Raw genomic sequence first — 26696 nt, forward strand, 5'->3', positions numbered from 1 at the left:
GCCAGCCATTTGTAAGAAAAACTGCAGAAATCTTAAATGTACTAATAGACAATATTTTTTTACTGACATATGGATGGCACATTTTACTGACCTCACGTTTTGCTTACTGCTGGATGAATTTCACTACTACGGACAGTAAATCTACTATTGACCACCACGCAACCATTTTTGTCAGATTTGTAACAGCAGTCTGGGGTGTTTATGAAAACATTAGAAATATTTACCAGTTAATTGCCCAGTGCTACTTCCTTTGTGATTGGTTGCTAGATGCATTTCCCAGTATGTTTTTCTAGATGCTACTTACACATACAGTAACTAAAAGTGTGTGACGCATGATTGCCAGTTTGTAGGGATACATTGTTGAACACTGGGCCGACGTATATACTCGAGTATAAGCCGACCCGAATATAAGCCGAGGTACCTACTTTTACCCCAAAAAACTGGGAAAACTTATTGACTCGAGTATAAGCCTAGTGTGGGAAATGGCAGCAGCTGGTAGTGCCCCCAGTAGTAATTCCCCCTGGTTGTGCCCCCAGTAGTAATCCCTCCTGGTAGTGCCCCCAGTGGTAATCCCCCCTTTCAGTGCCTCCAGTAGTAATCCCCCCCCCTGGTAGTACCCCCAGTGGTAATCCCCCCTTTTAGTGCCCCCTGTAGTAATCCCCCACTAGTAGTGCCCCCTGTAGTAATCCTCCCCTGGTAGTTCCCCCAGTGGTAATCCTCCCTGGTAGTGCCCCCTGTAGTAATCCCCCCCTGGTAGTGCCCCCTGTAGTAATCCCCCCCTGGTAGTTCCCCCAGTGGTAATCCCCCCTTTTAGTGCCCCCTGTAGTAATCGCCCCCTGTAGTAATCGCCCCCTGGTAGTGCCCCCTGTAGTCGTCCCCCCCACCTAGTAGAGAGAGACGTGGTAAGAATAAAAAAAAAATAATCACTTACCTGAAACTCCCGCTCCTGGTCCCACCGCTGTCTGCTCCTCCGGCTGCTTTGCATGGGAGAAACGTCGTCATGACGACTTGTCTCCCATCACCCACTGCGGGAGCCGGAAGATGGCTCCCGCAGTGGGAGCAGCAGCAGCCGATGAGAGTCTGACAGACTCTCAGCGGCTGCTGATTACAGCAAACACACAGCTGCCGGCTCCGGCGGCTGTGTGTTTGGCAGTGTGTAGCTCGGTCAGCGCTACACTTCACTCGAGTATAAGCCGAGGGGGTACTTTTTCAGCACATTTTTTGTGCTGAAAAACTCGGCTTATACTCGAGTATATACGGTAGGTGTACTTACTCAACTCATTAGAGAGATTTACACCCTGATAAACAGGATAACATATATAATTTCTCTGACATCTCTCGTCTCTAGTCCTCTGATTTAGAAGTCAGCCTTAACTATCTTCTGTAGAGCTCTGCTCGTGAGACCTAAAAATCTAAAGGAGAGGGGAGTACAACAGATAGTGTGCTAATAGGTGGGAGAGCATATGGTGGTTGGTGTAGTGTAGGGGATTGGGTATATGGACTATTGCTTGTATTGCTATTTATGCTGTACTAGAGAGTGATTATAGTAAACTTTATTTACCTGTCCTGCAGTCTTTGAGGTGCTGTCCGTTCTCTGTTAATCCCTAACTCTGGATGGGATGCAGTCAGGAAGCCGACGGTCAAAATGCAGACCGCCGGCTTCCCGACTGTCTAATCCCGGCAGGGGTCTAATGATTGGCGTCGAAATCCTGACGCCTATCATCCCTATGCCGGAAGCCCGACGCCCGGGATACCGAACAAAGGTAAGCCGGGCGGCAGGCACGGACAGCCGTGGGGGGAGGTTAGGGGCTCCCGGGGGGACTTAGGGTTAGGCACCCCCCCTGGAGGGTTAGGTTTAGGCACTTAGGGGGGGTTAGGGTTAAGCACCCCTAAGGGAGGGTTAGGGGGGGTGACAGGGTTAGTTTTACTTACCTAAATCCCCTGTTGGGATCCTCACTGCTGCCAGTCTTCCGGCGTCGGGATTTGAACCATGCTGCTGGCGGTCATACATACTGATTCCCTCTGGATAGGATATTTGCAAAACAGAGGCTCTAATTGTCACATTTAGCCACTGATATAGAAAAAGGAAACTAAAGTGCTCTTCGTTTTTAATTAAGAAAATAAAATACAGTACAATTGTATCATAATAATATATAATATATAATGTGTGTTTAGTAAGTGAATTTACCAACAGGCACAGAGTGTTGTGCACATTCGTACAAACTTTCCAGTCCAACAAAGTGACGCTGGTAATTGTTTTCACATGTGGTCAAGTATGCGGCCTTTCATCATGAGAATTCAGCATGAGAGCCTCTTATGTTCTAAGCTCACTTTAAACACCAGCACTGGTATTCTATCATGGTAAGATGTAAGATATGCAGGTGCAGAGAGCACTGCCGCAAACTGTTTGACTGTCGGGTTGCCGTTGTCTGTAATCTGACCGTCTGCATCCTGATCACCGAGATCCTGTACCCACCTCCCTGACACAGCCGTACCCCCTGCCACGGCAATGATCCTGCCACGTACTTTAATGACTGTAGCTATGAAATGTCTCTGTGATGTCACAGGTCATAGTGTGCTGACCATAGTGACTGCCTACAAGGTGTAGGTGACGAGTGCACTTACGTACTACCCACTTACTTTTATACTGTTATATAAAGCATTTTAGTTGCAGTTAATGGCTATTCCTTGTAGATCGTTCTAAATTATTTGCCACATAAATACCACAAAACTGCAACAGTGAACATAATATTTTGGTATAGGTTCTCTTAAAATCCATTGCCAGAATAATTGACATCAGGGGCAATAAGAACTAAAATCTCTTTAGTACATTACCATAATATTATATGTTCAAGATAAACATGACCTACAATCGTTGTTCATTGACGGTCTCTCCTCAGGACACAAGGAGGGTAGCAAGAGAAAGAGACAGAAGCATCGAGAAGAACAGAAGAAAATGAAGTCTTCTAAACCGTACCACTAACCTGAACTCAGAAGATCTACTTATCGTACACCAGAAAGCACCGCCGTTCCATGGCCGCAACATTACACCTTTGTTTTTGTATATATATCTTGCTTTTTTTTTTTTTTAAAGCTTTATCACCTTTATTAGACTGAACTAAATTGTGATAAATGCCTAATGGCTGTAATCGCCCATCTTTCTGCACACTGTGAACGAGTTTTCCTTTGCCAGTAGAATTGTCCTCGGCGAGTGAGTAACAATGCTGTCCAGTGCAGGGAAGCATCTTCACGGCATGTTGATTAGATTCCAGCAACCATGAATTTAGTAGAATGTTTTGTTATTACCCAACATTTAAGGGGTTTAAATTATATTGTTATTGCACTAGAACTATTTTATTTTGTTGTTTAGTGTTACAAACCAGTTCTTAGAGGTATCACATCCGTGCTGACTGAGGGTGTTCATTTTGGCAGTAGTTCAGGATTGCCAATGCGTGTTCAAATAAAAAAATTAATAATAAAAATAATAATAATGATGATGATGAATAAAGCAATGTACCCTCCTCTGGAAATAAATCTGCCGTACTGGTTCTTGTGGAATATTTTTTTGTGTTTTTATTGTGTCTAAGACTTGGTAAATGTGGACTTCATTATACTTCTGGAATGCTTTCAAAAACTTAAAAAATAGAATAAATCCCCAGCAACAATATTTTTTTTAAGTACAATTGCAGGGATTACAGTTAGCTAGTGGGTGCCATGTTTTAGTGTTAGCACATGGAGAAGACTGTAATCTCTGATCTGTTTTTATTCTACCTGTAGACAGAGCAGAAATTTCCCGGTGATGCCAGTGTACCAGGAGCCTTTGTTTCCTATGCAGTAAAATACATGTACGCGAGTTTCTTCACATAAGGCAGGACAGATGTGGCCGCAGGAACAAAAGAACATCATGTCCTGTTTTTCATGTTTTTGTGATGTGGAGAAGCCCATTTTCAGGGCCAATGTTTTCTTTTCTTGTAGGTGGAATGTCACCTGCTGTACAGGGAGGTCTAGAAATTATTTGCAATTTTGTTGTGAAGCTGGTAATAAGTTCTCTAATTTGTCATAGGAAATGTGTAGTGTACAAAGGTGTAATACTTATTAGGACAGGAGTAAGTGGACATCCTTTGCTAGTTGGTACCATAAGACTTCTGTATGCAAACTGGACACAGGTATACTACTGTGACTGTCTGGCACCTAGCATACGTTCATTTATTAAATTCAGTTTAATGTAGTTTGGTCCAGTGACTTCATGCAGACTCCCTGAGCATCGGGTGGTAGCTTTTATAACTTAAATGACCCTTATTCGAGACAACCCACAAAAAGACCGTCCACGTTTGCTGATTTAAAACATTCCTCCTCCAAAGAAGAATAAAGTAGCGAAAAAAAAAAACTTGTTCCAGGATTTTTTCTTCTGCTCTTGTGTTATTAATGACCAAGATTTTTAAAGCCAAAAGTCTGATATTTTATCATGATGGCATTGACAGAGGAAAACCATGACGTGCAATAAAGCAGCTTTCGCTGCACAAATGTGTGTAATTAATTATTCAAGTGCTTTAAGGGGAGCAATGAAAGTATCCATGGAACTGTATTTTCAGTGCCTGATAATACCACTTCCTTAGTGCTGACTAATATATTAATGACACCTGCATGCCAGTCTGCCTGTATTTACCTTACTCACTGCTCTGTCATAAGATCTCAGGGTGTTACACCTTATAATTATAATCTGATCCTTTTTCCTGTTTATGAGTAGTCTAATAGATTATTATTATCCTTTATTTATATAGCGCCACAAGTGTTCCGCAGCGCCTTACATAGTACTTAGAACTAATAAGTGAACAAGAAACAAGTAACTTACAGTACATTACAGTGCAGGACAAGGACACGATTTATATACATTGCTGCAATAGCGATTAAAGCACTCACAATAAGCAGTCGGGAGTTAGCAGTCACGTGTTAGGTGCCCTTATGGGGAGTAAGGAGTAGAAGAAAATGTAAAGAGAAGCACATGAGGGAAGAGATCCCTGCTCGTGAGAGATGACATTCTAAAGGGGATAGGAATAGGATAAAGTAGATAGGAATAAACCGCTTCCAGCGGAAAAGTGTAGGTGTGTTTTATAATAGGACATATTGCAAGTTCAGCCAGTATATACGGAATAATATGTTCAGGTTACTAGAAAACAGTGATGCTTCTAGTGCCTATTACTAGTTGCTGAATTCTTTGGCTGAATATTAAATCAGACCACAAAACAACTGACTACATGTTTGCAGATGACAGGTAGCCAGGCTTTAAGTGTTGTCTTGTTACAACATCAGGTTATATACCCTTGATTTAACTAAACCACTTCCACATGCACCCAAACCATATCCATTGCAGTGAGACCACACCCCTAAAGATATTGCATGTATGATATGATATATATATTTTTAACCTTTTTCCACTATATAAGCTCTGCCCTTTTAAATGCTCAAAATGATCTCTCCACGTAACTGGAAAGACACATACATTTTTTAATACTTCTGTGTATTAAACCCGAAAGTCCCTCTATCGCATAGGACAGCTTTTATCGGGAGGACACCTCTATACACTTATGTGTAGTGGTGTATTTTGTTAGCGAAAGCATTTAGAGCAGATTTACATAGTGAAACAGTTAGAATATAGTGCCAAATTTGTTTAAGGAGGAATTGCTTATTAGTTTAAGGACGAAATGTACTAAGCACCGGAATGCGGTGCATATCAAATTAATCAGCACAGTCTCCTGGTGCGTCCTAGTTGCATCACATTGTTACTAAAGGTGCCTACACACTTGGCGATATTTTACTCGATCTGGCCGATTCCGATGCATTGGAACGAAAGATCGTGAGTCCCTACTCACGATCATGATGCGATGCGCGTCCCCGCTGGTCGTACATCGCATCTTCAGATCTGCCGTGCTGTAGGCCGGTCTGCCAATCTGGGACACAATGCACTGGAAAAAGTCTGGATGCACGATAGATCGTTTGTAAATTGGACACTTTAAACACCAAATCGGTGCCCGGGAGGAGTTTCAAGGGAAATCGTACACATCGTGGGATCGTGTGCACATCGCCAAGTGTGTAGGCACCTTAAGACGCATTTAAGGCAAAATAAAAAAAAGACCCTGGCGCTAGCAGAGTAGCACAGGACCTGGCACACGGAGCGGAGCTGTTTGGCTCAACTGCAGCAATTAATTATTTTTTTTTTAATTTTCCTTTAAATGAATGCATGAAAAGTACATTATTGGTCAAGTTAGGATCAATAGTGCTGACCTTATTATTAGTTACATAATGTTATGGTATGAAATATGTCTTATGCGTTAACACACGCTACCGGTACAGTACAATAGACTTGACTGGTAAAAATGCAAAACACGATAAGCATGTGGGAAATGCGTGTCTAAACTGTATATTGTGTCCTACTCTCCAGTGTACAGTGCATCTTGAAAGTGTTCACAGTGCTTCACTTTTTCCACATTTTGTTATGTTACAGCCTTATTCCAAAATGGAATAAATTCATTTTTGTCCTCAAAATTCTACACACGATACCCCATAATGACAACGTATAAAAAGTTCTTTTATGATTTTTGCTAATTTACTAAAAAAAAAACAAACTAAGAAATCACATGTACATAAGTATTCACAGCCTTTGCTCAATACTTTGTTGATGCACCTTTGGCAGCAATTACAGCCACACGCCTTTTTGAATATGATGCCACAAGCTTGGCACACTTATCTTTGGGCAGTTTCGCCCATTCCTCTTTGCAGCACCTCTCATGCTCCATCAGGTTGGATGGGAAGAGTCGGTGCACAGCCATTTTCAGATCTCTCCAGAGATGTTCAATAGGTTTCAAGTCTGGGCTCTGGCTGGGCCACTCAAGGACTTTCACAGAGTTGTCCTGAAGCCACTCCTTTGATATCTTGGCTGTGTGCTTAGAGTTGTTGCCCTGCTGAAAGATGAACAGTTGCCCCAGTCTGAGGTCGAGTGCTCTGGAGCAGGTTTTCATCCAGGATGTCTCTGTACATTGTTGCATTCATCTTTCCCTCTATCCTGACTAGTCTCCAAGTTCCTGCACCTGAAAAACATCCCCACAGCATGATGCTGCCACCACCATGCTTCACTGTTTTGGATGGTATTGGCCTGGTGATGAGCAGTGCCTGGTTTCCTCCAAACATAATGCCTGGCATTCACGCCAAAGAGTTCAATCTTTGTTTCTCATGGTCTGAGAGTCCTTTAGGTGCATTTTGGAAAACTCGAGGCGGGCTGCCATGTGCTTTTTACTAAGGAGTGGCTTCTGTCTGGCCACTGTGATTGGTGGATTGCTGCAGAGATGGTTGTCCTTCTGGAAGGTTCTCCTCTCTTCACAGAGGAATGCTGTAGCTCTGACAGAGTGACCATCGGGTTCTTGGTCACCTCCCTGACTAGGGCCCTTCTTCCCCGATCACTCAGTTTAGACGGCTGGCCAACTCTAGGAAGAGTCCTGGTGGTTCCGAACTTCTTCCATTTACGGATGATGGAGGCCACTGTGCTCATTGGAACCTTCAAAGCCGCAAATATGTTTCTGTACCCTTCCCAAGATTTGTGCCTCAATACAATCCTGTCTCATAGGTCTACAGACAATTCCTTGGATTACATGCTTGGTTTGTGCTCTAACATGCACTGTCAAGTGTGGGACCTTATCTAGACAGGTGTATGCCTTTCAAAGTCATATCCAATCAACTGAATTTACCACAGGTGGACTCCAATAGGAACATCTCAAGGATGATCAGTTTCTTAGTGTTTTTTTGTTTATAAAATTTGCAAAAATCTAAAAAAAAACTTTTTACACGTTGTCATTATAGGGTATTGTGTGTAGAATTGAATGCATTCCATTTTGGAAAAAGGCTGTAACATAACAAAATGTGGAAAAAGTGAAGCGTTGTGAATACTTTCCGGATGCACTGTATATATGTGTGTATAAGCTCTGAGTGTCCAGATTAACATCACACACAATGTTACTCTGTGTCCACCCAACTTGACAGCACCTTTCTGAAAAAGTAAGAGTACAAGGCTGTAAAACTACTGGTAAACTGTTTATTTCTGTGTTGTTTTTTTTTGAGTTGTTTAAACTATATTTTCATTCTATATAATATAAATGTACTTGTATTTACAAAAATGATGTAAAGTATTTTCCAGACTAGGGTACCTTTATTTATGATTCAGTGTGAATAATACATAGCAATTATAATAAACATATAAACTAAAAACAACTTGTGCCACTTGTACACCTGCAAAAGAATGTTCTCAAATGTCTTTAGCAGAGCGCAGAAGTTGCGTGCTCTGCGTGGGTGTAATTACTGGGTGGGCAGATCATTTTACATCTGCACAGATTCACAAAAACTGCTTTAAAATGTTTTCTTGCTGAATTTCAAATATGATCACATCAGATCCAAGGCACTGGAGAGAATGCAGCATCATTTTAAATCTTGGTAATGTTGAGGTTACACTGATGGGGTGATTTACTAGCACTTTTCAATAGGGCTGTAACAGGCATCTGCTCTGTGTCATGCTTACTGTGTCAATCAAAGCCTATTGTTAATTGGTTGCTACGGGTTACTGCAAATTATAACAATATTAAAAGCTGTGAAGGTATCCAGTAGCCATGTTAAAGCAGCCAATCCATTAAAAAAAGATTTTATATATATATATATATATATATATACAGTCAGGTACATTGACAGAATTTTCATATTTTGGCCTCTATTCACCACCACAATGGCTTTGAAATGAAACAAACAAGATCTGCTTTAACTGCAGACTTTCAGATTTAATTTGAGGGTAATTGCATCCAAATCAGGTGAACGGTGTAGAAATTACAACGGTTTCTATATGTGTCTCCCACTTTTTAAGGGGCCAAAAGTAATGGGACAATCAACTCAAAAGCTATTTCATGGACAGGTGTGGGCTATTCCCTTGTTATTTCATTATCACTTAAGCAGGTAAAAGGTCTGGAGTTGATTCTAGGTGTGACATTTGCATTTGGAATCAGTTGCTGTCGACTCTCAATATGAGATCCAAAGAGCTGTCACTATCAGTGAAGCAAGCCATCATTAGGCTGAAAAATCAAAACAAACCCATCAGAGACATAGCAAAAACATTAGGTGTGGCCAAATCAACTGTTTGGAAAATTCTTAAAAAGAAAGAACGCACCGGAGAGCTCAGCAACACCAAAAGACCCGGAAGACCACGGAAAACAACTGTGGTAGATGACAGAAGAATTATTGTGGTAGATGACAGAAGAATTATTTCCCTGGTGAAGAAAAACCCCTTCACAACAGTTGGCCAAATCAAGAACACTCTCCAGGAGGTAGGTGTATATGTGTCAAAGTCAACAATCAAGAGAAGACTTCACAAGAGTGAATATAGAGGGTTCACCACAAGATGTAAACCCTTGGTGAGCCACAAAAACAGGAAGACCAGATTAGAGTTTGCCAAACAACATCTAAAAAAGCCATTACAGTTCTGGAACAACATCCTATGGACAGATGAGACAAAGATCAACTTGTACCAGAGTGATGGGAAGAGAAGAGTATGGAGAAGGAAAGGAACTGCTCATGATCCAAAACATATCACCTCATCAGTGAAGCATGGTGGTGGTAGTGTCATGGCGTGGGCATGTATGGCTGCCAATGGAACTAGTTCCCTTGTATTTATTGATGATGTGACTGCTGACAAAAGCAGCAGAATGAATACTGAAGTGTTTCGGGCAATATTATATGCTCATATTCAGTCAAATGCTTCAGAACTCATTGGACGGCGCTTCACAGTGCAGATGGACAATGACTCGAAGCATACTGCAAAACCAACCAAAGAGTTTTTTAAGGCTAAAAAGTGGAATGTTATGCAATGGCCAAGTCAATCCCCTGACCTGAATCCGATTGAGCATGCATTTCACTTGATGAAGACAAAACTGAAGGGAAAATGCTCCAAGAACAAGCAGGAACTGAAGACATTTGCAGTAGAGGCCTGGCAGAGCATCACCAGGGATGAAACCCAGTGTCTGGTGATGTCTATGCGTTCCAGACTGCAGGCTGTAATTGCCTGCAAAGGATTTGCAACAAAGTGTTAAAAAGTGAAAGTTAGATTTAGGATTGTTTATTTTGTCCCATTACTTTTGTCACTTAAAAAGTGGGAGGCACATATAGAAACCGTTGTAATTTCTACACCGTTCACATGATTTGGATGTAATCACCCTCAAATTAAATCTGAAAGTCTGCAGTTAAAGTACATCTTGTTTGTTTCATTTCAAAGCCATTGTGGTGGTGAATAGAGGCCAAAATATGAAAATTCTATCAATGTCCCAATATTTATGGACCTGACTGTATATATATAAATATATATATCTTTTTTTTTTGGGCAGTATCACCAGAGATGGCGCTGGTGAGCAGCAGATTCTGTGTGGGTTTGGAGAGATCCACACAGGGTAGAAATACTGAGTTGTGACACCTGTGTGCTGCCTTGTGGAGAGAGCTCAGGTGTGGGCTGATGAGAAGGCAGACCAGTCAGGCTGCTGTTGGAGACAGTCTATGTGGGACCGTGGCAGCCAGAGAGCCCAGTGAAGCTAAGCAAGCCATTGAGGACCAGGAGGCCTGTGTCTGGACCTTGCAGGGGGGAGGGGACCATAAACCTCTCAGACTGTGTGACATTGAAGCAGCTGGGCTGCAGGCTGAGGAAGCCAGGGCCTATAGCTGGAGGATATAGGGAAGGCCACCAAGACTGATGGTGTTTGTATAGCTGTGGCAGCCAAGCCAGGCTGGAGCCGGCAATAGACATGCAGAGAAGCAGGCAGAGACTTTATTGGCAGACTAGCTGCACCTTGATAGAGAGGGTTCAAGAAATGAGCTAGTGTCCTAAACAAGGGCTAGGTTGTTTGTTATTTTCTATTTCTGTTTCCTGATTTCCATGCTGGAAGTAAAGCACCATTTTTGTTTATTTTACTGGAATGCCATGTGTGGACTCTAATTCTGCACCTAATCACCGCACCACTTGACACCAATCTACCGAGCTAATTACCCAAGTTATCACTATAGGCTACTATTAATGATTTCTAGTTCTACACAGTGTCAAGGACTGCCAATAGTCATATAATGTAATGAGCAGAGATACTTTTGCACGCCCCTCTGAGCTCTGTCTGCTCTGTGTACTAAAATGATAGGTGGGTATTAAAACTTATTTTTTTCCAGTCATTCAGGTTTTTTAAGATAGTTTGCTCAGGTTAGGTAGATAATTTGTAGATTTGAGACCTGCTTCAGAATTTTTTTTACTGATATTCGACTGTGAGCAGAACTAATGACTGACCATCGGCCCAGGCTTCTGTAGGTATACAGGCCATGCTTGGGTTCTTCGGTCTGGAGAGATCTCAGCACGCCGATAAGATCTCTATTATAATTTCCTCTGTGAGGGAAGAAGGAGAGGAGCAGCGTTCCCAATATGATGGACTGACCCTGCAGGTGCCACATGCTGCCTACACCTGTGTTAGGGTATGTGTTATGCAATATACACGCTTTCTTCTACATGAACGCAATTGATAGATATATAGCTACAGTATGTCACATTGTACAGGAAATGTGTGAATATACAAAAAAGATTGTTAATTGTTTTACAAGAAGTCTACAGAAAAAACCATGGCAGCAAGCGATGACCTCAAATAGGGCTCAAAAAACTAGGATACCAATATAACATGAGGTACCCTGTCCTTACATACTTTCCTTTTAGTGTCCACTGCAGTAGGTAATTGACACATATTCTACACATATGAAAGTACTTCTAGGCACACTCTTAAAAGGAATTATGAGAAATGTACCAATGCAAGTTGCCAAATTACAGTGACAAAATATGGGATGTCTTTTAGTAAACTGGGGTTACAGTTATTACACTTTTTCTATTATTATGTTATAGCATTGTGTTTATGGCACTAACTTCAACCATTCTTTGTCAGATCATTATATGGGCTTGTCCTGTACTACCGTATGACCATTAATGTCTGTCCAACTTCAGCATCTCCTCAGTTCAAAAGACAAATCCAACAAAATGTTCATACACTTTATAAATCAGATATAAGGAAACATTAATAGTTGACAGTTTTACAGGCAAACAAGGAACATTCCTAAGAGAACACTGTGCCAGAGAGCAGCACAGAAAATAAATTGCATTCATTTACTTTTTTCTTTGGTTGTAGGACATACACATGCAGGTGTACATTCACTAATATAGGGTGTATTTACTTACAGTGCGTAGAGCGGTAACCACTTTTAGTACAGGCGAACCCCTTTTCAGAAACTCAGGTTGTATTCAAAGTAGTATGTATGGTGAGTATAAAGATGGTAAAGGTGTATTTTAATCCATATACCATACACCACACCTAACCGACCATGAGAAAGCAATGTCTCCCATATGTTTGTTGTCTGTGCACAGCACATGTGGTCCGGGATTGGAAGCAATAGACCAGCAGCTGGCATTTTACTGGCAGTATGTTTTTACTGTTATATATTTATCCCCAGAAATTGTGTCTGAGAAGTATGAGTGTGTGTGTGTATATATACATATATATATACATATAACGTCCAAACAGCCGGCGCTTTGACGTCACTATTGGTGAGTGCACTGGGAGTCGGGATTTCCGGTTTCTTCGATGCAGTCCACACATGGTGGGTCTACATCTTCTATTTAAGGTTAGTTTATTTGTGTTATCTGTTACATGCCTTGACAGTGACGAAGTAGTCCCGAAACGTTAGGGTGTCATATATGTATCTATTTTGAATACACTTTTTTGATGATATATATATATATATATATATATATATATATATATATATATTGAAAGGCGGCCCTCAACTCAGAGTCTTAGAAGTCGAAATATCCTCACCAGAGGGTTTTGTTAATGCAGGTCAACGTTTCAGAGTTTTTCAACCCTTCCTCAGGAGGGGGTGAAAGACCCCAAAGCGTTGACATGCATTAATAAATACCTCTGGTGAGAGTATTTGGATTTATAAAACTCTGAGTGCCGCCTTTCATTATGGATTATATGGATTAGGGGCACTGACCCCATACGGAGGGCACCAGAGCAAGTTATGCTATACGCCTTTTGTTATTGGAGTGCCGGAGGATTGTATGGTGTGTATATATATATTTATATTTATTATGTGTTTTTGCAGTTGAGCTGTAATCTGCACATGCGTCAAGGTACATTACAATTTTCGCTCGCAGCAACTTTTCCTCGCAGTGTGATTGCCAGTCAGGTAGCATTTCAGGGAGGTAACAGGTGGGGGTGGGTTGGCAAAAATCTAGGCTTGTCACAACCGGTTTTGGGGTGTGTCAACCTGCGTTTGCGATCCCGTACACAGTGAGAGTGGCTCTGGTGGTGACTCCGTACACGTGGCCATTCTGTGCAACCATAGGGTTATTCAGAACTGCGATAATCCAATGATCTGCGACCTGTGCTGTATCTATACGCAGGTACTTGGATTTGTAAAGCAACAGGTGGGCGTCTCAATACAAATCCCAATGGCTGCAAAATTTGCATATTTTTGCACAGCAGCTGCGTATACATACAGAGTAGCGGCGGCATTAGCGTCTGAATAAGGTCCTCAGTCACATTCCAGGCCCCTAAAAACACTCCTTCCATGTCATGCATGCCTATAGCTGCTACCTGCCAGTGGGTGAAAGACCTCCCAACTATCCCGGGATCAGACAACGGGACTGTCCCCACCTAAATCAAGACACTTGGGTGGTATTCATTGAGAAACCAAACCTGCTCACTGTCAGGTTAGCACCTGGTAGGTAAAATAACTTTTGCCATAACTTGCCCACAACGTCCACTCTCTCCCCATCTCCAAAACCTATATTGATGACGATTCGTAACAGAAATTATCCCGAAAATTCACAATGTGGGGGAAACGTTTAGGAAACCACAGCCTAATGATTGCTATTCCCTCAGGCCTAGAGGCGGCCAACCTGTGATTACATGATATCGAAATAATGCATCCAAGATCATGTGTCAAAAGTGATAGTTATAGCTATACATTTTAAAGGGAGTGTGGGGACATCTTTTGTCCATTTCTTCTTTTGAGTGGGCATTACAGAGGATGGGACAGGAAGTTACAAAAAGATAAACTACACCCACCTACACTAAAGCAATCACAATCACTACATTGTCCCAGTCCAAACTCTAACAGGGACCACTCCCACCACTGCCAAGATACTCACCAATACAGTGGATGCTATTTCAGTGTGATGCCTGTAAAAATAAACTCTTCTGCTACTGATGATCTGTTATCTGGAGTCATTCTGTATACTGTAGCTCACTGATGGGTAACCTGACATGCTTTAAGGGCCAGTTAATGCCAAAAGTAAAGGTAAAAAAAAATACATGCGTGCAATTAAGTTTATACATGTAAATAGAATAAAAATAAAGATAATACATTACATGATAAGTTTTCTTGTCCTTACTGAATACTCGCCTACTCTCCCAGAATGGCCTGGAGGCTCCCGAAAAGGCGGTCTGGGGGAGGGGGGCGATGACACAATTCGTATAGAATTGCATCATTGTAGCCCCCCCCCCTGCTAATCAATGCCCGTTTTCTCTGCACTGTATAGTGGCGGGCAGGGCCACGATGATGCAATCCTGCCACCAAGCCCTCTATACTGTACAGCCCACCTTTCCACCCGCTACGCTCTCTTTGTGTCGACCTGGCTGCCCCCTCCCAGAAGAGGGGTGGCAAAGTCGGTAAGTATGCTTTACAGTGCATCACAGTTTTGGCAGGGCCGAAACTAGGATATCTGTCACCCGGTGCAAGGCAGCAATTTTGCGCCCCCTCCCTTCCTGTACCTGGAGTTTGTCCTTGCTCCTCAATAAGGCAGTGCACTACTCAGACGTCCCTGGTATAGTGACTTACATTATTCCACACACCATAATGCCCATTACACATTATGCCACACACTGTAATTCGTATTACCAAAGTGCCACTTACATATTTGCCCGACACCATTTTATGCCCCACAGTAATGCTTCTAATTACTTTAAAATTACCTGCTCGTTGCCAGGGGGTTTATGTTCGTTGCCAGGGGGTTTATGCTCGTTGCCATGGGGTTTCATGCTCGTTGCCATGGGCTTTCATGCTCGTTGCCAGGGGTTACATGCTCGTTGCCAGGGGTTTCATGCTCGTTGCCAGGGGTTTCATGCTCGTTGCCAGGAGTTACATGCTCATTGCCATGGGGTTTATGCTCGGTGCCAGGGGGTGTCATGCTTGTTGTCAGGGGATTTATGCTTGTTACCAGTGGTTTCATGCTCGTTGCCAGGGGTTTCATGCTCGTTGCCAGGAGTTACATGCTCGTTGCCATGGGGTTTATGCTCATTGCCATGGGGTTTCATGCTTGTTGTCAGGGGGTTTCATGCTTGTTACTAGGGGTTTCATGCTCGTTGCCAGGGGTTTCATGCTCGTTGCCAGGAGTTACATGCTCGTTGCCATGGGGTTTATGCTCGTTTCCAGGGGGGTTTGAAGGGAGAAGATGCAGCTCTCAGCATCCTCTCCCTGCAGCGCCAGCGTTCCCGGCACTTCCGGGAACGCTGTGTGCATTGTGCACTGCTAACAGACACTAGAGGTCCAGTAGGACCTCTAGCATCTGTGTCTTCCTTGGCGGCGGCCATTTTTGGATGGCCGTTTTCAGCAGAGTCCATGCGGACTGTTAGTCCGCATGGAATCTGCTGAAAACGGCCATCCAAAAATGGCCGCCCCCAAGGAGGAGACAGACACTAGAGGTCCAGTAAAGACCTCTAGCATTTGTCTCCTCTTTGGCGGCGGCCATTTTCGGATGGCAGAGTCAGATTTTTCACCCCCCCGCAATCCCCACCCGGTGCACGTGCACCTCTAGCCCCCCCCTAGTTGCGGCCCTGGTTTTGGAAACTATTTTTGGATATCCCTGATTTGTATTGTATTGTTATATAGTCTTCAATTGGTATCAGTGGGCCGGATTCAGATTTGGGAATATAGTTAAGCCACGTATCCACTACACAATATAATGAATGATAACAACATCATTATAGATCAGTCGTCCACAATATGGTGCAGTGGATATGCTGTTCCCGCTGGTCGTTGATGCCGTCGCTCATTGCCCGAACCTGCTGTTCAACCTGATGATATCGTCAGGTTGTGCAGGCTCAGGGATGAGGGAGGATGCCGGCATTGAACAATATATAATATTCAGTGTGGGCTCAATGTCCACTTCCAGAACTACTGTAATGTTATTATAAATGCACTGTTGGCACCATACCATGGTGGGGACTACAGATGGAGGAAGGGAAGATGAGGGTCAATTGCAACTAAGTGTGTTCCTATTAAGCAAACAGCTGGTGGCTCTGTTCCAAATGCCTTTACCCGCTGGGTCTGAAATTCCTTAAACACTGAAAATCAAGTTTCCAGCAACTAAAGGGATTTTGACAGGTCAGCAGGGTTATGTAACCAGTTGGGGTAAGAGTTGATTGGACTGTAGCAGGGAGGGTGACAAGAAACGGATCAGATCAGGTAAGTGAGACTAAAGGTGCCTACACACTTGGCGATGTGCTCACGATCCGACATTGTGTCCGATTTCCCCTTGAACTCTCCCCAGCAGCTCCCTGGCAGTCGTGGGCGCGATTTGGTGTTAAAAACTGTCCAATGTGACAAACGATCTATCGTGCCTCCTAACTATTCCAGTGCATCGTGACTGAGATTGTCAGATCTGCCCTACAGCACGGCAGATCTGAAGATGCTATGTGCGACCTGCAGGGACACGCATCGGAATCCTGATTGTGAGTGGACACTCACGATTTGTCATCACGATGCATCGGAATCGGTCAAATCGTGTAAAATATCGCTAAGTGTGTAGGCACCCTGAGAGAGGTTGAGAAGCAAGGAAAAATAACACAGAAGGTGGAAAGTTACAATATTTTAATAGAAATTGTTTAATGTGTCATTTTAGATATTTTTTTTTTCTTCAAACAAATATGCTTATTTTTACAATGTAAAATCTAGATCTGCCCCTGCTGTGCCTGTAGTTAGACAATTTCCACATTTTGTAGCCTCAGGACTCACCCTAGTTTCCTCTGATAGTTCCACACCCGAGCTGTGAGTATCAGCGTAGCTGCAACAGGAGAATGGCTTTTGTCCCTCCCAAGATGGCCACTGTACACAGACCTGTCCAGTGATATAATTAGACCTAACCTTTGTGTAGGTTTCTTTGAACTGACTACCACACCCAGAGTCAATCTGTCAATCTAGGAGCCAGAGTCATGATTCCCCTCAATATAGGGAATGGTACTAAGAAAGGTGATCTGCTGTGGTATAAAAGCACAGAATCACACAGCCTTAAATTGGATGTTATCTACCTGTACCATTGTGTCACTGAAGGCAGAAGCTGCACCCGCAAAATGTGAAAACAGCTCTTGTTTGAATGTTCATAAATCCAGTGATAGTTAATAAATTACAGCATACTGTTTCTAGGAATCTACCTGTTACAGTATGTGCGTCATCAAATAAGTTGTTATCAAATGTAGTGTGGATGGAGTATATATTCTCATTATGAAACACAGACAATATTTAGTTGAGGCATACTACACTATTGGCCCATCTGTCATCTTGCTCCACCATACTGTATGACAGGTTCCCAACCACGGTCCTAAAGGCACAGTTCAGGTTTTAGAGATATCCATGGTTGTGCACAGGTGGTTAAATCAAATTGACTGAAGTACTAATTAAATCACCTGTGGTCAAGCATGGATATCCTTATAGCCGGTGCCATCTGCCCCCCAGGCCGGTACAATTTTAGCTTTCTAGGGCCGCCAGGCTGCGACAGGCAGAGGATGCTTCTGCTCCCCGGCCACTGCTCTGCAAGAGAGAGATCCGAGTAGCTATAGCAGTCTATAAGAAAATGGCTGCCCCCATATCAGGCTACACAAAGATGACCGCTGTCGACCAATGGGGAGCCAGGTTTCCCTACCCAGAAACCCTGGCTGGAGAAGGGAAAAGGGGGCGTGGCTTGTCGGGGGAGTTGGAAGAGGAGCTGAAAAAATAAATTGGCACCACACCCATGGAGGAGAGAGTCAGAGAGGGCAGAGATGAGGAGTACCACAGACTGGTAACTGGAGGGTAGATTGGATATAAATATATATATATATATATATATATATATATATATAATGTAACAATTGCACAAAGTTTGCAGGGAGAAGATGTTTAATTACTTAAAATATGTGTGTGCTTAGTGTGTCTGTATGTTGTGTGTGTGTGTATGTATGTACAGTATGCATGTGTAGAAGACCGAAGACCGACAGCGGCATCCCGATGCTGAGGTTCCCAACAGGGAATAAGTATGCTATCCCTGCCCCTTTTACACCCTAACCATAACCATCCTTTTCTTTACCCTAAACCTCACTACCCCACACCCTAATTCTCCCTACCCCACATTCTAACTCTAAGTGCCTAAACCTAACCATCCCCCCTTAGTGCCTAACCCTAACCTCCCTTCCCGGGGGAGGCCTAAACCTAATCCTCCCCTCCCCCTGCGGCTTACAGCTAAGGCGCCCATTGTACTTATGATCAGGATGCCGTCTGTTAGGATCCCAGTGTCAGGATCTCCACTCATGTCGGGATTCTGGCGCCGGTCTTCTGTCCGCAGTTCGGAATTATAGCACCGGGATTTAATTAGTCGGCATCCCGATCATAGGTTTTTTAACTACAGCTCATATATATATATATATATATATATATATATATATATTTTTTTTTTCGGGGGGAACGCTCCATAATGGCGTTCCTGGAGGTCTTCTGAAAGATCATGTCTTCAGGAATGGCGTTTCGGAACCTCCCGTCTCTGCAACTTGAAGTGCTGTTACTCTGGGGGCTGGCCCACAACACATGAAGCACAGTGGGGACGGTGATGACAGGTAAAAAAAGATCCTGTCATCATAACCAGAGATCCGGGGGGAGAGTGTCCGCTGCTTGTGCACACACTTCCAGGGACATAACGGCGGTGCGACCATGAGACGGTCACCTGGGGCTCAAGACCCCGCCACACACTATAGTCCTGCAGCCCGGTAGCAGCTGTACCTGGCTGCCGGAAGACAGCAACTTCGTATCCCTGCTGAGGCAGTGCACTTGCACTCATTACTGTTCGCAGACACGGCACCTAAATCAGCAAAGTCGCGAATGTGATGTTATGACATTGCGATGTTGTCTGTATGCCTACCAGGATCTAAGTGCTGACTACTACTATCTGTCACTGTCAGTCAGAGCCTGGAGACAGGAGAGGGATCCGGCGGCTGCAGAGGGTGAGATTGGACCTGGAGGAGGAGCTGAGCTGCCGAGTGGATAAAGACAATCGAGCGGAGCAGGTAAGTTAACCATTGGGGGAGGGAGCAGATGACAATTACTGGGGGGTGGGGACCACATAATAATGCATATATATACTAGGAGAAGAGAGGGACTCAATAATGCATATATGTGTGGGCGCCCTCACAATCTCAGTGCCCCCTGCTGTGGTCCTGCATTTTCACATAACAGGTGCTGCAAAACTCTGAGCCCTTGCATCCAACACACTGAAGGGGGGGTCTCTCATAACCTAGGCAGCATTGCCCCTCCATTCCTAATTTCCCTCCACTGGCATCATAAGAGGAGTGGATTTTGTTTATCTTGCCCCTTTATTAGGGACCTTAGCGCTGCTACCTGACTCTCCTCCTTTATTCTCCTCTTATACCTGCTTACACAGTAATAGAGGCACACAGGACCTTCCCATGTGTACCCATACCCACATTACACAAACCACACCCCCAACATTCCCACGCCCATTTTTAAAATTGCATTTGCTGTTAGAAAACCTGGGCCACTTGCTCTTGTTTGCCCCCCAGGCTGAAAGTTGCCAGCCAGCCCCTGCTTATAGCCTGGACTGTTAAGGCTCATACACACTAGACACGTGCTGTGTGAATGATATTGGTGAACGATTTCCCTTGAAGTTTCTGTAGTGCAGGACAACGATATTGGGTGTACACACTGATAGATATCTTTCAGTGAAGTCATCCTGCCACATCTCTGAACAGGGAATTCTTGCCGATATTGTCAGATTGTCCTGCAAGTATGGATGACAAAAGACATTGTTGGTCGTTCACTGCGTACACACTGAACGATATGAACAATATATAGTTGAAGATATTGTTAACGTCCATATCATTCATAAAGATCGTCTAGTGTGTATGCGGCTTTAGTGTGCCTTGAGGACCGAGTTTGAAAACCTCTGCTTTATGAGGATTTGTTGGTTGCCACTGACTTCTCCTAATATCACTTAGCCAAACCCGGTGCTCTCCAACTGGGATATATACTGGTTGTAGTCAGCTGAGTCACCCACCTATTATGCTACAGTAACAGAAATGTATATTTACACAAATGTTATTTTAGTGGTAGAGCTTTGCATGAGAATCATTTACATTTTACACCACGACTCCCCATTTTAAACACTTTATAATATATATGTCATGATTAGTAGTGGACATATCTACTGTAAAGGACATACATACAGTGGTGTATTCCTAATGTGTGTAGGGAGCGTGATGCACATGGCGCCTTTGGTCAAGGGCGCCTACACCACACACCCTGCACCCATTGCACTTACTTGCCCTGCATCCACTTTGCATCATTATTCTGATATTTCTTGGAAAATATGGCTCCATTTTTCAGTAGAAATCAGAGTAAATATGGTGCCAGCGCAGTATTTTCTAAGGCACTGTGTCATAGTCTCTACTATCTCCTGTGCATGCTCTGACAAGTGGGAAGGGGGCCATGGAAAGTTTGCACACAGACTCCCTCCTGTCTTTAAATGCCCTTGTATAAATTAATAATGCAAAGAATTAGCGGAATGGTTAGTTTCTCATACATACAGAATAAGAACTATCCCTAAGAAATGCAAACAGCTTACAAAATAAGACTTGTTCTGTAAATTGACAAGCCAGACATCAGATTAATAAATTGTGTCTTCTCGCTCTCACCTTGCTCTTCAGCCTCTCTCCTTAGCAAACTTTGAAACCATGGAAACAATCAGTGCAGTCCACAGTGTGTTTCCATGGTTACAGATGTTGCTGGGGAAAGTCACAACTTAGCTAAAAAAGTTCACCAACAGTGTCTGAGTTTTCAACCTCCAGTTTCAGTCAAATATGATTTATTTATGTAAATTGTGGTACTCACAAAACAATTTTAAGCACTCATAGTTTTTGTGTTTTGTTTTATTTTTGAGTGGAGTTACCCATTTACCTGGCAACGTTGTATGTAATGCGATCAGAGACAGCTGTGCGTCAGCTGGCAATGTCACATCACATACTGCCACGCCTCCCCGCTTTGTGCCCCAGCTGTAGAAGAGGAGATCCTTTTTGCACAAGGGCAGAACACATCTTCGGAACCCTAGGCAGTGATGTGGCGGTCTGTGACTGCCAGCATCACGCCTCAGAATGCTGTGCGGACGGCACTCTAGAGTGCATGCATCAGGGATCAAGGTGCTTAGTTCCTCTCCAAGCACTATTTGGCTGATCTTTGCATGTGCAAAGAGCAGCTGCAGCAGGGGGGACTGATCATTAGTGTCTCCCCCTGACAAACATTTTGCTGCCCACTGCATGTGGGGGAGGGGGGGGGGGGGTTGCCCACAGGGGTGGTAGGTTATTCCCCTAGAGGGGGAATCTAGCATAAGTGGGGGTGGGGAGGCATAAAATAAAGCCATATAATGCTGGAGGGGGGGAGGGGGGTAAAACAGTAATGAAAAAAAAAAAAAAGATTAAACTGGTGACAGTGTAGGAGGAGGGGGGAGTGCAAAAAAATAGAATTTTTACAGGAGGGGGGGATGTTTTATAAAATAATAATCTTTTAAAGGGGTGAGTGTGTGTGGAGGGGTAATGTTATTAGGATTTATAACCACCAGGGTTTCCATTGCCAATGGGGCTGGGAAGTTATTTTACAATGCAGGCCTATGGTCACGGGGGTGGGGGTGCAAAACATCTCCTAGATATATATATATATATATATATATATATATATTATTTTTTATAATTTTTTTTTAAATAAAATATTTACATATCATTAAAAATACCTTTTTGAAGAAAAAAAAAGTGATTAAGGGCAGTATGCAGAATGATTTTTAATTTACAATACAATACCTTAATTGTCCTTAGCAATTAGTTCTGCACACTGTCTTTGCTCTTCATTCGGCTGCTTACTTTTGAGAGCCTTGACATATGTAAGAAAGAGAAATGGCCAATGAGCAGCCTTTTTACCTGGCATTCTGCAATACCCATGTACACGAGATGTGTCTATGGGGTCTATTTACTAAGCAGTGTTAGGAGACAGAGTGAAAAGTGATAAGGTGCCAGCCAATCAGCTCCCAACTGTCATTTTTCAAACACAGCCTGTGATATGGCAGTTGGGAGCAGATTGGCTGGCACCTTATCACTTTTCACTCTGTCTCCTGCTTAGTAAACAGACCCCTATGTTCCAAGAATACTGAAACCCAGATGCTGCTCTTTCCATCAGACAATGCATAAATCTACACTGCCCCCTAGCCATCCAGGTGCTGGTGCACTACATGTATTACCCCTATTCCTAGCCTTACCATACCAGTTATACTTTTCCACAGCTCGTTAACACCACATCCCAACAAATTAAGAGCAATCTGGGGAGCAATTAATGCTCTATAGTTGAGTTTTCCCAGAGCAGTAACCTTCTTCCCACTAAACCTCTCACTATTTATTCACTGATAAGTTACCATTGGCAAAATGTATATTTGCCACAGATTATATAGTAAGACGGCTTTTCTTACCTTAGCAAACTGCAAGTCAATGTCCAATTCTTGGTTTCAAAATGATTGAAGCACTCTGCACATATTGTAGCTCTGTGATTATCATAATAACTTCATTTTTAGACATAAATGCAGTTTAGCCTCATATATAAATTAACTGAAATAAACAGGTTTTCTGCACCGTGTTCCTGTATTTCATCAGATCTTTACTCTAGTTATTTATTTAGACTGAGGTGGCAGACACAGCAGTAACAACTGGAAAGCTTCTAGTTCCCTCCTAGATTTTACTATTGGCTGCTAATGAAATATTAGTCACAGCCATAACCCTTTCAGCTCCGAGCCACAGCACGGCAGATGCTCTATGCGAAACAGACACATACTGTACACAGCTGCAGAGACAACCCCTCCTTTGCCCTCTAGACTTGTTCGTCATGATTCACTAATACAGTAAGAGAAGATAAGAGTCGTGCTGGGTTTTCACAGTCCTGGAAGTCTTTAAGGCTTGTCATGAACACACCAATGCATCTTGTTTCCAGCTGTTTCACTTCTGTACAATTGCATCGATACACAATGGAGCCAACTAATACCTCTTTTCCACCAAAAACCCAGGTCCGACCTGGGTTTTTGGACATGGTTCCAACCCTGGTCAGACCCAGGTCAGACCCATTTACACTGCACCTTTGGTCTGGGTTACTCCCAGGTCAGCCCTGTTCACACTGAACTCAGGTCTGCCCTGCTAAACCTGTGAGGTCATAAAAAGTGGGAGGTGAATGCTCGACAACCACCAATCCGCTCATTTTAGGCATGATCCAGGTCAGATAACCTGGGTTGCACCGTTTACACTGCACCATTACCTGGGTCCATCCTGGGTCCAACCCTTGTAGCTACCTGGGTTGGATTGCAGGGTCACTTCACCCAGGTTATTTTTCAGGGACCCTTTTACACTGAGCTGCGACCCGGGTAGACCCAGCAAAACCCAGGTTTTTGCTCTGGTGTAAAAGGGGTATAAGTTGCAGTCCTATCCGTTCTAACACAAGTTACAATCAACAGTTTTTAGTCTAATTGTATGTAAAATAATAATAATGAGACATTGCTTCATACATATTACTGTTTTAGGGGTCTATTTACTAAGCCTTGGCTGGAGATACAGTGAAAAGAGATAAGGTACCAGCCAGTCAGCTCCTAACTGTCATTTTTCAAACACAGCCTGTGACATGTTAGTTAGGAGCTGATTGGCTGGTACCTTATCTCCTTTCACTTTAACTCCATCCAAGGCTTAGTAAATAGACCCTTTAGTTTGGTGATTGCATCAGGTAGCTTAATACATGACTTACCCCTTACGTGGCTACCTGGTAGTGGTAATGCTGAGGATGTTTGTGACGCAGCAGTGAAAGTAGTAAAACCTATGACGTCCCTGCTAGTAATAAACTATCCTTCTTTTTCTATGCATTTATTCAGTAAAATACGAGATGTGGACTGTATTGCAAACAAAAAATGTTAATACCTCCGTATATGTAATTCCAGAAATGTCTTTTAAAACTTCACATGGTCATACCCATAAGACTGAGAATGTGTCACAACTTGTTATCTCTCTTCAAATCTTCACTGGAATAGATTGAACAGTGATTTTACAAGTGCTGAGGGCTGAAATTTGATCTTGCTTTTTCCTCACCTTTTAATAGATATGTATTTCCACATGAAACCCCATTCTCACACTTCTAGCAGTTTCCAGGCTTGTGATACTGTTTTTTTGTTATATCAGACAGACAGTGTAAATAGCTTTCAAGGCAACTATGGGCACAAAACAGGAACAATTTTCATTACATGTTTTGCTGTCAGTAATCTAAGAATATCTGTATCCACATATCCTGTCACTTTCCCATATCATGTTCCATTTGTAGCATCAAATAATTCCCACATTTTGTTAGTTTTGTTTTGATACAGTTCTGGTGATCTTTTCTTCACCGGTATATCAATTTTGCTGAAAAGACCCTGAATGGCCAGTGATGCAATAATTAGAGACCCTGACTGGCCTGTGATGCAATAATTAGGGACCCTGACTGGCCTGTGATGCAAAATAAAAAGGTGCCCTGACTGGCCAGTGATGAAGTAAGAAGGGACCCTAAATGCCATCAATGCAGTTAGAAGGGACCCTGACTGGCTGGCGATACAGTAAGAAAGGATCCTGACTGGTCTGCAATGCGGTAAGCAGGGATCCCAACTGGTTGGCGATTAAGAAAGAAGGGATTCTGACTGGCCAGAGATGTAGTAAGAAGGGATCCTGACTGGCCAGAGATGTAGTAAGAAGGGATCCTGACTGGCCAGAGATGTAGTAAGATGGGATCCTGACTGGCCAGAGATGTAGTAAGAAGGGATCCTGACTGGCCAGAGATGTAGTAAGAAGGGAATTGGTATGAAATACCGCCGGCCGCATGGCCGGCGGTTCGATTCCCGCCAGTGCCTGGTCGACAAAAGCAGAGTTCCCGGCAGTGGAAGCCCGACAGCGCTGGAAATCCCGATTGTTGATCGGTAAATACTTACTAACCTAACCTAACCCCAACCCTCCTTAGGGGTGCCTAACCCTAACCTCCCACCCAAGTGCCTAACCCTAATCCCCCCTCTAAGTGCCTAAACCTAACCCCCCCTTCCCTGCTGCCTAAACCTAAGTCCCCCAGGGGGGTGCCTAACCCTAAGTCCCCCCGGGGGTGCCTAACCCAAAGTCCCCCCCGGGGGTGCCTAACCCTCCCTCCCCCTAACCCTCCCGGGGTGGTGCCTAACCCTAAGTCCCCCCCGGGTGCCCTATACCTAACCCTCCCCCCCCGCAGCTGTCCGCTCGCGACGCCCGGCATCCCTTCGATCGGGATGCCGGATGCCTGTCTCCCGGCGTCTGGAAAATGTCAGGCGTCTACATCTAGATGCCCGGCATTTCACCCTCGCCGGCATATGACAGTCGGGAAGCCGGCTGTCGGTATTAAGGCAGCCAGCTTCCCGATTGTATACCAGTAAGAAGGGATCCTGACTGGCCAGAGATGTAGTAAGAAGGGATCCTGACTGGCCAGAGATGTAGTAAGAAGGGATTCTGACAGGCCAGAGATGTAGTAAGAAGGTATCCTGACTGGCCAGAGATGTAAAAATAAAAACCCATGCAGTAAGATGATACAGTAAGATGGGACATGCAATACAGTAAGACGGGATCCTAACTGGCCTGCAATGCGGTAAGGGATCCCAACTGGTTGGCTATTAAGTAAGAAGGGATCCTGACTGGCTGGTAATGCAGTAAGAAGGGATCCTGACTGGCCGGTAATGCAGTAGGAAGGGATCCTGTATATCTGACAATACAGTAAGAAGAGACACTGGTAATACAGTAAGAAGGGACCCTGACTGGCTAGTGATGTAATAAGAAGAGACCCTGACTGGGCAGCAATGCAGTTATGAGGGACACTGACTGGCTGGTGATGCAGTTATGTGGGACACTGGCTGGCTGGTGATGCAGTTATGTGGGACACTGGCTGGCTGGTGATGCATTATGAGGGACACTAACTGGCTGGTGATGCAGTAAGGAGGGACACTAACTGGCTGGTGATGCAGTTATGAGGGACACCTACTGGCTGGTGATGCAGTAAGAAGGAATCCTGAATAGCCGACGATACAGTAAGAAGGGACACTGGCAATAAAGTAAGAAGGGATCCTGACTGGCCAGCGATACAGTAAGAAGGGATCCTATCTGGCCTTCAATGCTGTTAGAAGGGATCCCAACTGGTTGGCGATTAAGTAAGAAGGGATCCTGACTGGCCAGTAATGCAGTAAGAAGGGATCCTGACTGGCCGGTAATGCAGTAAGAAGG

The 26696-nt window shown here is 43.7% G+C and overlaps 1 protein-coding gene and 1 long non-coding RNA gene across 3 annotated transcripts in view; one reads left to right on the forward strand and one right to left on the reverse strand.

Moving 5' to 3' along the window:
- DNAJB6 (DnaJ heat shock protein family (Hsp40) member B6) overlaps positions 1-3562 on the forward strand; it is an 87304-nt gene extending 83742 nt beyond the window's left edge. For both annotated transcript variants that reach the window (XM_088445424.1, XM_088445423.1), the window contains exon 10: positions 2901-3562. In XM_088445424.1, the coding sequence (XP_088301550.1) occupies positions 2901-2983 (83 nt within the window). In that variant the 3' untranslated portion in view covers positions 2984-3562. The remainder of the gene's footprint in view (positions 1-2900) is intronic.
- Positions 1-23143, reverse strand: part of LOC148507875 (uncharacterized) — a 35651-nt gene extending 12508 nt beyond the window's left edge. The window contains exons 1-2 of the long non-coding RNA XR_015869656.1: positions 22874-23143; positions 22215-22284 (exon numbers count right to left, since the gene is read on the reverse strand). This is a non-coding gene — a long non-coding RNA (uncharacterized LOC148507875). The remainder of the gene's footprint in view (positions 1-22214; positions 22285-22873) is intronic.
- Between the last annotated feature and the right edge of the window lie 3553 nt (positions 23144-26696).

This window comes from Taudactylus pleione, unplaced genomic scaffold (genome assembly GCF_031769625.1).
Source record: "Taudactylus pleione unplaced genomic scaffold, aTauple2 ptg000380l, whole genome shotgun sequence".
Classification (NCBI taxonomy): domain Eukaryota; kingdom Metazoa; phylum Chordata; class Amphibia; order Anura; family Myobatrachidae; genus Taudactylus; species Taudactylus pleione.